Here is a 13,357-nt window from a genome sequence, read left to right on the forward strand (position 1 = left end):
TTTGCTGTACTATATAAATGCAAAGGAAGAGCTATAATGATACTCAAAGTTAATCTAAAAATCTTGTTAGTTAAGAAGCATTTTTTAATTAGATTGAAACTCTGTCACTTCCACATTACCTTCTGGTTTGGCTCTACAGTCAAGGGTGATGATCTCTGCAAAATCCTCTAATGTCTTTGTCCTTCTCTGATCATTGGCGTTAAAGCTAATCAAAGCATCAGCAGCATTTCTTTTTTGAACACATGAAGAAATCAAGTGGGTTTTTCCTGGGGCACTGTTTTTGTAACTGCCATCTTTTTAATTCAGCAAACATTTATTTTTAAAATCTGCTTAATATCATATACTGCTAAAGGTAGGGATACAGTGGCTAATAAATTACCTTTTGTGATTTTTAAGAACTCAAATTTTAACAGGTTATTAATGTATTAGATAACTGTTCATGGACCATCATTTATGTGATTTGGTGGAGATAGTCTATATTAAAGCCCAAAAGAGTATAATATATGAGGAATACTAATAGCTTATTAGGAAATGAATCCTTCTTGGTAAAGTAATCTTTAGCATAAATTCTGGGAGTTCCTGCTGTGGCACAGTGGGTTAAGCACCTGAGTGCAGTGGCTCAGGTTGCTGCAGAGGCACAGGTTCTATCCCTGGCCTAGTACAGAGGGTTGAAAGGATTCAGCATAGGTTGCAGCTGCAGCTCAGATTCAGTCCCTGGCCTGGGAACTTCCATGTGCCACAAAAGTGGCCTTAACAAATAAATAAATGTATAAATTCTGCTCTGCATTGGTAGAACTTGGCTTGGCCAGTTTATAATGGCAGTCGTTGATGGGGTGGGTACTGTGAGAGATAAAAAGATGGGCCCTACCCTTCACTTGCTGACTGTAGAAATTCAGCACACACCCTCCTTAAGGGAGGGAGCATCAGAGAGCTGAGGTGGCACAGGGGAGGGGGAGGTTGAGAAAAGCTTCACAGAGATGAGATTGGAGCTGAGCCTTGAATTCCTGTCATGTATGTGGGCGGTAGGAGTGAGAGAGAGTGACAAACTTTCTTTATCTTACAGTGCCACTATGACTTTAACTGGTGAGATCGAAACAAATTAGCATAAAAGAAAAATCAGTTATACAAAACACAGTGACTAATGAGGACAATACAAACTGTAAATGCCAATAGCACTGCTACAGAGTCAGGATGTTAGCTGGTTTTTCATGGTCTCAGTCTTTTCCTTTATATGTAGTGTATTTGGGCTCACCTATAGGAACTTTATGAATTCATTAGAAAAGGTAAAATTTTTACTCAGAACAAAAACCAGACAGCTACTTTTTTAGGGGAAAAACAGTGCAGAGCAAGCATATCCTAAAAAGGATAGCTCTTCTCAATTACCAACTGTAGAGAAAACTGCCCAACAGTCCAGTACCTGGGTTGATTAAATACTGAATAAGACCTAAGATTTGAACTGGCTACTCCAACTTAGGTTGTTTTTTCTTTTTTGTTTTCTTTTTTACTGCAGCACATGGAAGTGCCCGGGCTAAGGGTTGAATCAGAGCTGAGGCTGCAGCCTATGCCACAGCCACAGCAACACAAGATCTGAGCCTCATCTGCAACCTACACTGCAGCTTACGGCAATGCTGGATCCTCAACTCACTGAGCAAAGCCAGGGATCAAACCCCACATCTTCACAGAGACAACATTGGGTCTTTAACCTGCTGAGCCCCAATGGGAACCCCTCCAATGTAAGTTTTGATTCACTTTAAAAACCAAACCTTTTCAGTTTTAAATAGATAATTATATATACAGGCCATAGATAGCACCATTAACTGTCTCTGCTGAATTTACAGTGATGAGAGCATTTGTAGATTTTGTTTATGAAAAGGTGCCTTCTATTAAAAAATTCTTTTGAAGCTTCATGGTAGCCACATTAAGTTAGATTGTTATAGAATGAGCCTTGTCAGCATATAGGACTCAACATAACCCAGTTAACCTGCACTATTAAAGTGTCCAAAATCTAGTGATCCTTGGGGGTATAGCTCAGTCATGGAGCATCTGACTGGAAAATCTAGTGATCCTGTGGCAAAAATTGAAAGAAAAGGTCTGATACAATTTCTAAAATTAGTGTTTTAAGAAAAATATATAAAACCCTACTTCCCCAGATAAGGAAGAGACCAATCCCTAAATAACTGTAAATTTTAAGTCAGTGCCCCATTTATTTCAGGCAGTTAAATAGAAACAAATTCTACTACAATGTAAGATTCTGAATTGTTCCTCATAAAATCCGAGCTATCAAAGAATTATAATGAAAATGAGCCAAGCTCCTGAATTTCAGAAACGCAAGGAGCTCTATCCCACATCCAGGGTTTGCAGATCACTTAGTCTCCATAATGGATGGGACCCAGATACACTCAGGAATGGAGTCCAGGCCAGCATGGGTCTGTCACAATCTCCGGGTAAATGCGTGAACTTGGGGTGGGGGAGAGCACTGTCATGGACCGATGTCAAGCTTAATACCCAAGTGCAAGTCCAGAGATGACTTTTGTGGTTTTGGAAATTGGATTTGCCAGTAAGTGCCGAGTCTCAGCTGCTGCCCACACACCCTGCTGAGTGCCAGAACAAATGGGCTCTGCTTCACTTCAGCTGAGTCACTTGGGAGGCAGGGCTCATTTCTTATAAGAGACGGCACCACTGCCCATTAGCTCTGGACCTAAAATGAGATCAGCTTGACTCCACCGCAGCCTCCCAGCCAGGCCCCAAACAGTGGGGCTCGACTGGCCCTGGTGCAGGAGGGCACAGTAGGGGCTCTGGATAGGGACTCGTCACCTAAAGTTCCCAAAGCTATCACCAGAAACCTCTAGAAACATCTCATCTTCTGGACTTGACCTGAAAACTGCACCCCTATCTGTGGGTCCTGTTGCAAAGACCTCTCTCTACCTCGCCCTTGGGGTCCAGCTTCTGCCCTGCCCCTCATCTGGGATGGGAAGTGGGCAGATTAAAGGGGCACAGATAGTTTTTGGTGGAGTCACTATATCATACTAAAGGATCCTTCTGAGTTTTGTCTGAATAACAAGGTATCACATTCTGTAGCTGAATTAAAGTGCAACTTGGGGGATAAATTTTGAAATGATCATTCTTTTTAAGATTTAGTAGACATGTATTCCTGAATATAGAAATTTCAAGTATTGGTTCATACCAGGTATGCTGACTACATCCAAGGGGGTGTTAAGTTGCTTCATGTGCCTGTAGAGCTGATAATCCTCTTCTTGTCTTTTCTTCCTCTCAAGGAGCTGAGTACAAGTTACATTAACAGCCGGTCTGGGTTTCTCATTCCTGAAAAATACTTGAGCAGAACATTTCCCCAGACGTGCCTTACCTTCCTGAAATAAAGATTCTGGAATTAGAATGGTTCCTTATCACTCCCCAGCCACCCCAGTATACAACACACACAAGACTGGGGAGTTTCTTATACACGGCAGGAAGGCGTGGCACTGATTGGTGGTGGTCTTTGCTTTGCAGAAAGTGACTTTTGTGCTCACAGCTGAACATAACCATCTTCATTCTATGCTGTCATTTAAGCTCCTTTCTTTTTAACTTCCTAAATATCTTTTTTTATATATAAATATATTTTTTTTCCACTGTTCAGCATGGGGACCAAGTTACATATACATGTATACATACTTTTTCCTCCCATTGTTATGTTGCAATATAAGTATCTAGACATAGTTCTCAAAAGCTCCTGCTTTCTGATGGTGCCCTTATGAAAGAATGCTGGACCTTTTCCAAAGAAATACCATTGACATCTGTGAGTGCTGTTTGGCTCAAACCTCTAGGATATGAGTTCTTTCTTCTCTCCTGTGCACCAACATAATGCTTAGCTGGTCCTCAAGCTTGCAGACTTGAACTTAAAGGAAGCTGGTTTCCATGAACACAAATGACAGTATCTTCATGCTGCCCAGTGAATTCAGTCCTCTTATTCCAAATCTCTGGATTAAGACTGAAGTTTAAAGAGGAACCTACTCCATGTCTCATAGCTAGTAAGTGGTAAGCCAGGGCCTGAGCTGTGTCTGTGTGATGCCAGGGCCCTGGCTCTGTGAGAACTCCATCTCTCTACTCTGAGATCTAATCCAAAAGAAGTAGCAGCATAGATCCCCCAAATGGGACTGGGTTCCTCCAAAGGGTTCAACCAAGGTATACTGGTTTGCACTCATATTTAAATGTGGGTGCACTGAGTGTTCTGGGATCACCTTTACTTATTTTCCAATGCACAGGCATATAGAGCTGGGTAGCTGGATGCTTTGAGTAGACATCAAGTGTACGACTCATTCTCCACCCTTTTAAGTCACTGATTCCTTAACCCAACAATAAAAGCCAGGGAACCACTTCCCAGAAAAATGCATCCACTGGACCTAGATCTGAGGAAGTTCAAGGCCCCACTCAAAAGCCATTCATGTGGGCCCATAGTTAAAAACCGTTACGACATGGTTGGTTGAGCGGTTGAGTTATTTTCCCTTTTACAGTCATTTAAACTGGGTGGAATCCCAGTAAAAACAACAACCAAAAATAAGCTTAGGCAAAGCCCACAAAAAAACAAACTAATCAAACTTGGACCTGCTTAATAAGCCCCCTCCTAGAACTAACTTGAAAAATTGAAATAGTCATTCCAATGTGCTGCTTTTCCTCTGGTGAGTGCTGGTTTAAATGAGAGGGCATTTCATTTGTGGATTAAAATCTTAATTATGGTTGCAACATAAGAAAAAGGTGAAGGGAGTGCTAGGGGAAGAGGCTTATCAAAGGCAGAAGACCAGGCTGGCATGCAGATTCCTTTGATGTCAAAACTTTCCAGGGAAGGGAAAAGGAAACGAGTACTGTCCCCTTTTGTTTTTCTTTCCCTTTCCTCCCCCCAAGCAGCTCCAGAGAATCAAGGCAGTTGCCTTAAGATGAAAGAACTCTTCTCACACCCTGAAATGGGACATTTCAGTCAGCTTGCCATGCCCTTCAGAAAAACATCGTTGGTCAAAAAAATCTAGTAATTGTTTTCCCTTTAGCTTTAATCTAACACTTCTGTTTGCAACAGAGAAATCAAAGGAAACTTCCTTATGATTTAAGAAAATGTTAATCCTTTGGTTAATTAGCAAAGTCAGAATACTGTTATCTTGTTAGAACTTGTTCCTGAGTACTGGTAAGCTTTCTTCCAGAAGCATCAGCTGGAGGAGTGATGCCTTATCCTTGAAGCTCTTCTTCCCTGAGACACCTTAATGCCAGGTGCTGCCTGCTCATTCACAGGGGCTTTGACTCAGTGCCACACACAGGTCTTTAGCCTGGTCCCCCCCACCCAGGTGCCAGCTATTGCCTCCCAGCTTGGCCTAGCACTTGGAAGTTCGTCAGGCTCCAATTTCTATAGGAGTCCCCTGTTTACTCCCTTCTTGAGAACATGGAAAGGAACCTAGGCAAACCATGGCCTGCTGGGTCACACTGTAGAGTCTGAATATGCCTGCGGCATCCGTGGTTGCTGTCTGTTAAAGAACGCCTCTGTGCATGGATGCTCCTGGAACTGGCCTCCTGTTCTACCAGCCTGCTAACAAGAAATGTCACCAGCTGACAGGAAAAGAGCAGCTTGCCATTTGAGAGTGAGTCACTTCAAGGATTCTGAGCTGCTAGGGAGGGGCACAGGGTGCCAAAGGGGGTGTGAAGCACCCTCCCCAGTGGCAGAGGAAGGAGGGGACCATGACTGTGTGGACAGTTTTTAAAAGCATCCCTGTATAAAGCCATGAAGTTACTTTGCCTAGCTCTGGTCTTCAATTCTTGAGAACAAATAGAAAACAAAGCAAGAAAAAAAGCAACAACAAACCTCCAAGTCACTATATGTTAAAGTTCTCACTTTAAAAAAAATTCATACGAATTGTTAACAGGGACACTTCACGAATCACGGCAACTTACCTCTGTGTTGTAGAGCTCTGCTGTAAACACCAGGTCAACTTTACGTTCCTTCCTTTGATTAATCTGAAACACAGGGAATATCAGCTTCATGGAGGCTCCATTAACATCTCCATTTCCAAGACTATTCTCTTGGGATAACATGACATGCAAATGGAAGGTGTAGCATTTATACCTCAGTAAAATTGGTGATTTTTTTTTTTTTTTTAACAAGGAGAAAAGACCTCAAATTTTGGTCTGATCAAGCCACGCTGCTTGCTGATGGGCCCAGCACCCAGCACAGGGCATAGAGAGGTGCTGAGAGGTTGAGGAAGAAAAGAAGGAACTCACTCCACACTTCTGCTTGCTGTTCCCACAAAGCCAACTTCCAGCCTTAGTACCCATTTTCCCTTCTCACCCTTCCTCTTTCTGCACAGCCCCTCCTGCACAAGGATAACTTGTGAATTTGTGATGCACCCATATTTGTATATACAGAAATTGGTTGCATTTCTTTACACTAAATGAATTAGTAGAAGGGGAATGTAAAAAGCAATACCTTTTAAAATCACACCAAAGAACAAGAAACCTAGGAATAAACCCAAACAAGTATGTGAAAGACCTATATGCTAAGAACTATAAAACCTGACTAAAGGAAATTAAAGAGGAAATGAAATTAAAGGGGAAAGAAATGGAAAGTTCCCATACTCCTGGGTTGGAAGCATTAATTTTGTTAAAATTGCCATATTACCCAAAGCAATCTACAGATTTAATGAAATCCCTATCAAATTACCCATGACATTTTGCACAGAACTAGAACAAATAATCCAAAGATTTATATGCAACCATAGAAGACCCAGATGCTATAGCAATCCTGAGGAAAAATAAAGCAGGAGGCATAATCCTCCCAGACTTCAGACAATACTACAAAGCTACAGTAATCAAAACTGTAGTATTGGCCCAAAAACAGACATGTGGATCAATGGAACGAATAGAAAGTCAAGAAATAAATCTGCACACCTATAGTGAATCTTCAACAAAGGAGGCAAGAATAGAAAATGGGGAAAAGATGTTCTCTTAAGCAAGTGTTGCTGAGAAAACTGGACAGCTGCATGTAAATCAGTGAAATTAGAACACATACAACATGCACAAAAATAAATTTAAAATGGCTTAAAGACTTAAATATAAAGCAAGACAACATACAACTCCTAGAAGAGATCATAGGCAAAACATTCTCTGACATAAAATCATACCAGTATTTTCTTAGGTCAGTTACCCAAGGCAATAGAAATAAAACCAATGGGGCCTAATGAAACTTAAAACAGTTTTGCACAGAAAAAGAAACTATAAAAAAGAAAAAGACAATATACAGAATGGGAGAAAATATTTGTTTTTTTGTTTGTTTGTTTGTTTTTGGTTTTTTTTGTTTTTTGTCTTTTTTGTCTTTTGTTGTTGTTGTTGTTATTGTTGTTGTTGTTGCTATTTCTTGGGCCGCTCCCACGGCATATGGAGGTTCCCAGGCTAAGGGTTGAATCCGAGCTGTAGCCACCAGCCTACGCCAGAGCCACAGCAACGCAGGATCCGAGCTGCGCTGCGTCTGCAACCTACACCACAGCTCACGGCAACGCCGGATCGTTAACCCACTGAGCAAGGGCAGGGACCGAACCCGCAACCTCATGGTTCCTAGTCGGATTCGTTAACCACTGTACCACGACGGGAACTCCGGGAGAAAATATTTGTAAAGGACGTGACCAACAAGGTTTAATTTCCAAAATAAAAAAACAACATATACAACTCAACAACAAAAGACAACCCAACTGAAAAATGAGGAGAAGACCTAAACAGACATTTCTTCAAAGAAGATATACAGATGGCCAACATGCATAGATAGGGAAAGATGCTCAACATTGTTAATTACTAGAGAAATGCAAATCAAAACTACAGTGAGGTACCACCTAACAATAGAATGGCCATCATTTAAAAATCTACAAATAACAAGTGCTAGAGATGATGTAGAGAAAAGGGAACCCTCCTACAATGTTGGTGGGAATGTAAGTTGGTACGGTCATTATGGAAAATAGTGTGAAGGTTCCTCAGAAAACTAAAAATAGAATTTCCATAAGATCCAACAATCCCACTTCTGCACATATATATGAGCAAAACTATAGTTCAGAAAGATACATGCACCCCAGTGTTCACAGCAGCACTATTCACAACAGCCAAGGCATGGAAACGAGCCAAATGTCCAATGACAGATGAATCGATTAAGAAGATGTGGTACAGGGTTCCCATCATGGCGCAGCAGAAATCTGACTAGGAACCGTGAGGTTGCAGGTTCGATCCCTGGCCTCACTCAGTGGGTTAAGGATCCAGCATTGCTGTGAGCTGTAGTGTAGGTCACAGACGTGGCTCAGATCTGGCATTGCTGTGGCTGTGGTGTAGGCTGGCAGCAACAGCTCTGATTAGACCCCTAGCCTGGGAACCTCCATATGCAGCAGGTGCGGCCCTAAAAAGCAAAAATAAGTAAGATGTGGTACATAAATACAATGGAATACTACTCAGCCATAAAAAAGAATGAAATAATGCCATTTGCAGCAATCGGGATAGACCTAGAGATTATCTAAGTGAAGCCAGAAAGAGACAAATACCATATGATATCACTTATATGTGGAGTCTAAAATATGACATAGGGAGTTTCCATTGTGGCTCAGTGGTAACAAATCCAACTAGGATCTGTGAGGATACATGTTTGATCCCTAGCCTCATTCAGTGGGTTAAGGATCTAGTGTTGCCATGAGCTGTGGTGTAGGTCGCAGACGTGGCTTGGATCTTGTGTTGCTGTGGCTGTGGTGTAGGCAGGTGGCTACAGCTCCAATTCAACGCCTAGCCTGGGAACTTCCATATGCTGCAGGTATGGCCCTAAAAAAGCAAACAAATGGAATAAAAATAAGTAATAAATAAAATATGACACAAATGAACCTATCTACAAAATAGAAACAGACTCACAGTCATAGAGAACAGACTTGGTTACCAAAGGGGAAAAGATGGGGGAGGGATGAATTCAGAGTCTAGGGTGGGTAGATGCAAACTATTACATATATACAGAATGGATAAGCAACAGGGTCCTAGTGTACAGCACAAGGAACTATATTCGGTATCCTGTAAAAACCCTAATGGGAAAGATTATAAGAAATAGTGCATATATGTGTATAATAGTCACTTTGCTGTGCAGCAGAAATTAACACAATATCATACATCAACTTTAAAGAATATTGTGGTCCCCACTGTGCTGCAGTGGGTTAAGCATCTGGTGTGGCTGTGGCTGTGGCATAGGTTGCAGCTGTGGGTTGGATTCAACCCCTGGCCTGGGATTTTCTATATGCCACAGTGTGGCCTTAAAAAAAAAAAAAAAAGAAAGAAAGAAAAGAAAAGGAAAAAGGGGAAAAAAAAGGAAAAAGGAAAAAGGAAAAAGGGGACACTCAGAGCCCATGCATGATAGTAGTTTGCTTAGGGTTCATTTTTAATCTCAAAAGTTCTGGTGTAAGTTGAAACACCGATTTCAAGTTCTAATTCATATGAATTACAAAGTTCATATACACACGAGTGTGTTCTCTCAGTCATTCACTGTCTGCCACCTACTATGCCAAGCATCAAGGAGATACAAGGAAATAGAGTACCCATTCCAGCCTGACTATAAACTTGCTTCCCATGTGGAAACAGCTCATCCATGTAGCCAGAGCTGCAAGCCTGGGCGCTCACTGTAGGGAGGCTTCCTAGAGCAAGGGGGCCAGGCCAAGGTGTGGGAATGGAGTGCAGGGGCTGGCATTGGGAGAGGCAGTGAAGGTATAAAAGGGCTGGAACAAGGTCACAAAAAGCCTCTTTTTGTGTGAAGAGGCCTTGGAACTTGACCCCAAAGTGTGGGGGAGCCCCAGTAAGGTAAACGTAATGTGGTATTTAGGGTGTTAATGGAGAGTAAGACACGGCACAAAAAGGGCTTAGACATGACTGGATCAGGGTAAAAGTCCAATGTATGTTCATGAATTTTATCATTACTAAAACCTATCCATATGAGGGAGAAAAAGAACTGCTGGAAAGGAGGGTCTGGCCCAAGATCAAGGCTAAGGAAGGCTGAGACCTAGACTCCAACCAGCTTGCTTTTACTCTGTTTTTTTCCTGCCTGGATCTTGCAGTGAGCCCTTGGAGGGTGTAAGTAGGACCTGCAGGAGTGTGGCTGCACAAGGCTGCCTGGGCCTCTGGCTCCAAATCTGAATTCAGGTCCTCACTGCCCCGCCCGAGTTAGAGGAACACACAGAACACTCTTCCCAACCACTCAGGCCCTACCAACAGCTGAGAGTCAGAGAAGGCAGCATTCCTCTCCGCCAGCAGGTCTAAGGCTTAAATCACTCACCATGCCAGCCTTGGGGCCCTCTCGCCCACTGCATGCACATACAATTTAGGAGTCTGCCTTTGATGTCTGCTTAGGGGCCAGGCACTGCCTTCTACACTGAAGTCAGGCTGCTAGCTAGGGGTGAGTGGGGCGGGTGAGGAGGCCATTCAGGATAAGTGGGGGGCAGCAGAGTTGGTAGGTACCACTTGCTCAGGAACATGGAAGTTAGCCAGGAAGCAGCTGGATGTCACAGAAGAGATTCAGTAGGGGTGGTGGTTGAAGCCACAGAATTTGCTGCAATCCCCCAAAGAAGGTGTGTCACTGGGAAGAGTCCTGAGGACCACCAGCCTCCCCATCGGGAATAAACTGGGGCATGCTCATGTGCTGTCTGTAAGCATTCACAAGTCTCCCTTAATCTTGATATAATTGGGCATGTTTTACTTTTTTTTTTTTTTAAGGGCTACACCCATGGCATATGTAAGTTCCCAGGCCAGGGGTCATTCGGAGCCACAGCTGCCAGTTTACACCACAGCCATAACAATGCAAGATCCTAGCCATGTCTGTGACCTACACCACAGCTCACAGCAATGCCAGATCCCTAACCGACTGAGCAAGGCCAAGGATCCAACCCATATCCTCAGGGATACTGGTCAGATTTGTTTCTGCTGTACCACAACAGGAACTCCTAATTGGGCATATTTTAAATAAAGTATTTAGGATATTATTTGACTTGACAGATTTTTGAAATCACATGGAGGCAAAAGTGAGTGGCCAGTACCTGTTTATAGGGAAAGAAACAACTGGATCAGCCAAGGCTGTGAGCTGAGTCAGGAGGGAGCTGTCCTTCTGAAGAGTAGTTTCTTCCTGATTTGATCTCCTCCTTTTGTTTTAATTAGGCCTGCTTAAGAGTGTCTATTTTGTCCAAAGTAAGATTTTTATGTTGTCAGTGGTATATTTCATCATTTATTAAGATTCAGCCCTTTTATCTCCCACAAAGGCGTCTTCCATCACCCTTCCTCTGAGTCACAAGTTCCTCTAAGACAGCTTTGCTGGTTCTCCTAACATAAGGCAGCAGCCTTGGCCTTAGGCAAAGCAGTACCAGCCAGGGCCTTCCTTCTGGTCTGGGATGAAGTGTCTTCTGCTCCTTGGGCCATCTTAGGTCTCTTTGTTCCCTTTGTCTGTCTTTGATTAAACTATACTGTGATAACGAGATTTCTGTAGTTCAACATCCACCTTAGGAGTTCTGGACTGAGCACAGGGCTAGGAGCAAGGCAGGGAACAAATTCCCAGCCCGTCCTAAGGGCAATCAAATAGATCACTATAGAATTGATTCTTTGATCATGGGTGACTTAGAGCTATGAAATGATAACTGGAGAACTGACCTCGTCTGAGGATTGGGGAAGTGACTGAACTCTGAAGATTAAGGAGTTGACTGTGGGGATTTGGGGGCGGTGGTGGTGGTGGGGGAATGGCAAGTCATTCCACATGGAACGAACAGTGGGGCTGAAAGCTCTGGGAAGCAGCCAGGAGGCCCAGAGGGCAGAAAGACAGAAGCCAGGAGGCAGAACAGGCTGGACCTGGAAGCTCAGTGTGGTCATGGGCTATACCTGCAAGCTGCAGCGAGGATTTTATTCTAAGAGAAATGGAAAGCCATGGGAAGGAAGGAAGGATTTTTTAAAGGTCCCTCTAGCCTATGCATGGGGAACTGGTGCTGGAGTGAAGAGGGGTCCAGAGTGAATGCAGAGACTACAGGAGGCTACTTGAGGGGTGAATGAACCAGGGCAGGGATGGCGGAAATGGAGTGAAATCTATGGTGGACAGATGTGGATGTGAGTCCTAACTAGTAAGTCAACATGACCAGTTACATCACTCGAGATCAGAAATAATCACTAGAATACATGATTTGTATTAGGACAACATTAACAAATCAACCATCGTTTAAAGGACGCTTATATTTATAGAACAACAGATGCTCCCTTAGGCCTATGCTGGGTGTCCTAAGCACATCACACGTCTTACCTAGGCTATTGGAGCTCTGAAGTCCTGCACACAAGGGAGTAATCCAGAGAAGCAAACTAAAGAAACAATGAGGCAAACACAAAGAACTGATTTGTCGTTGCCAGGGAGCAGGAGGTGTGGGGGAGGAAGGACTGAGAGTTTGGGATTAGCAGATGCCAGCTACTATATATAGGATAGATAAATGACAAAGTCGTATTGTATAGCACAGAAACTATAGTCAATATTCTGTGATAGGGAGTTCCCATCCTGGCTCAGCAATAACAAACCCAACTAGGATCCATGAGGATGCAGGTTTGATCCCTGGCCTCGCTCAGTGGTTAAGGATCTGGCATTGCTGTGACCTGTGGCGTAGGTCACAGACACAGGTCAGATCCTGTGTTGCCGTGGCTGTGATGTAGCCCGGCAGCTATAGCTCCGATTTGATCCCTAGACTGAGAACTTCCATATGCCATGGGTGAAGGACGAAGAGAAAAAAAAAAAAAAAAAAACACATCCTGTAATAAACCATAATGGAAAAGAACATGAAGGAAAAAAAGAAAAAATATATGTGCGTGTGTGAATATATATATATTCCCATATATATGGGAGTAACTATGCTGTATGGCAGAAATTAACACAGCATTGTAAATCAACCAGGCTTCAATAAAAGTTTTTTTTTTAACAAAAGCAGCGAGGATCCGAATCAATCTCTGAAGATGGCAGAGTAGGACTCAGGCCCACCTCCTCCTACAAAACCCCAGAATTACAACCAATTGCTGAAGAGCCATCAACAAAATAGACTGGAATCTACCAAAAAAGATATCCTACACCCAAAGACAAAGAAGAAGCCACACTGAAATTGTAGGAGGGGTGCTTGAGTGATATAAGCAATCCAATACCCACCAGGTGGGTGACCTGCAGATGGGAAAATAACTCTATCACAGAAGTGAGAGTTCTGAATCCTATGTCAGGTTCCCCAGCCTGGGGGTCTCCCATTGGAAGGAGGAATATCTGTAGCACTTGGCATTCAGTGAAGGCCCAAGGGGCTTGTGTGTAGAAGCTCCACAGAAC

The 13,357-nt window shown here is 43.1% G+C and overlaps 1 protein-coding gene across 1 annotated transcript in view; it reads right to left on the reverse strand.

The window, feature by feature from the left end:
• RARRES1 (retinoic acid receptor responder 1) overlaps nucleotides 1-13,357 on the reverse strand; it is a 46,642-nt gene that overhangs the window by 9,959 nt on the left and 23,326 nt on the right. Inside the window, exons 2-3 of the mRNA XM_047785570.1 lie at nucleotides 5,929-5,991; nucleotides 3,185-3,368 (exon numbers count right to left, since the gene is read on the reverse strand). Of these exons, the coding sequence (XP_047641526.1) occupies nucleotides 3,185-3,368; nucleotides 5,929-5,991 (247 nt within the window). The remainder of the gene's footprint in view (nucleotides 1-3,184; nucleotides 3,369-5,928; nucleotides 5,992-13,357) is intronic.

Source organism: Phacochoerus africanus, chromosome 1, assembly GCF_016906955.1.
Source record: "Phacochoerus africanus isolate WHEZ1 chromosome 1, ROS_Pafr_v1, whole genome shotgun sequence".
In the NCBI taxonomy this organism is placed as follows: domain Eukaryota; kingdom Metazoa; phylum Chordata; class Mammalia; order Artiodactyla; family Suidae; genus Phacochoerus; species Phacochoerus africanus.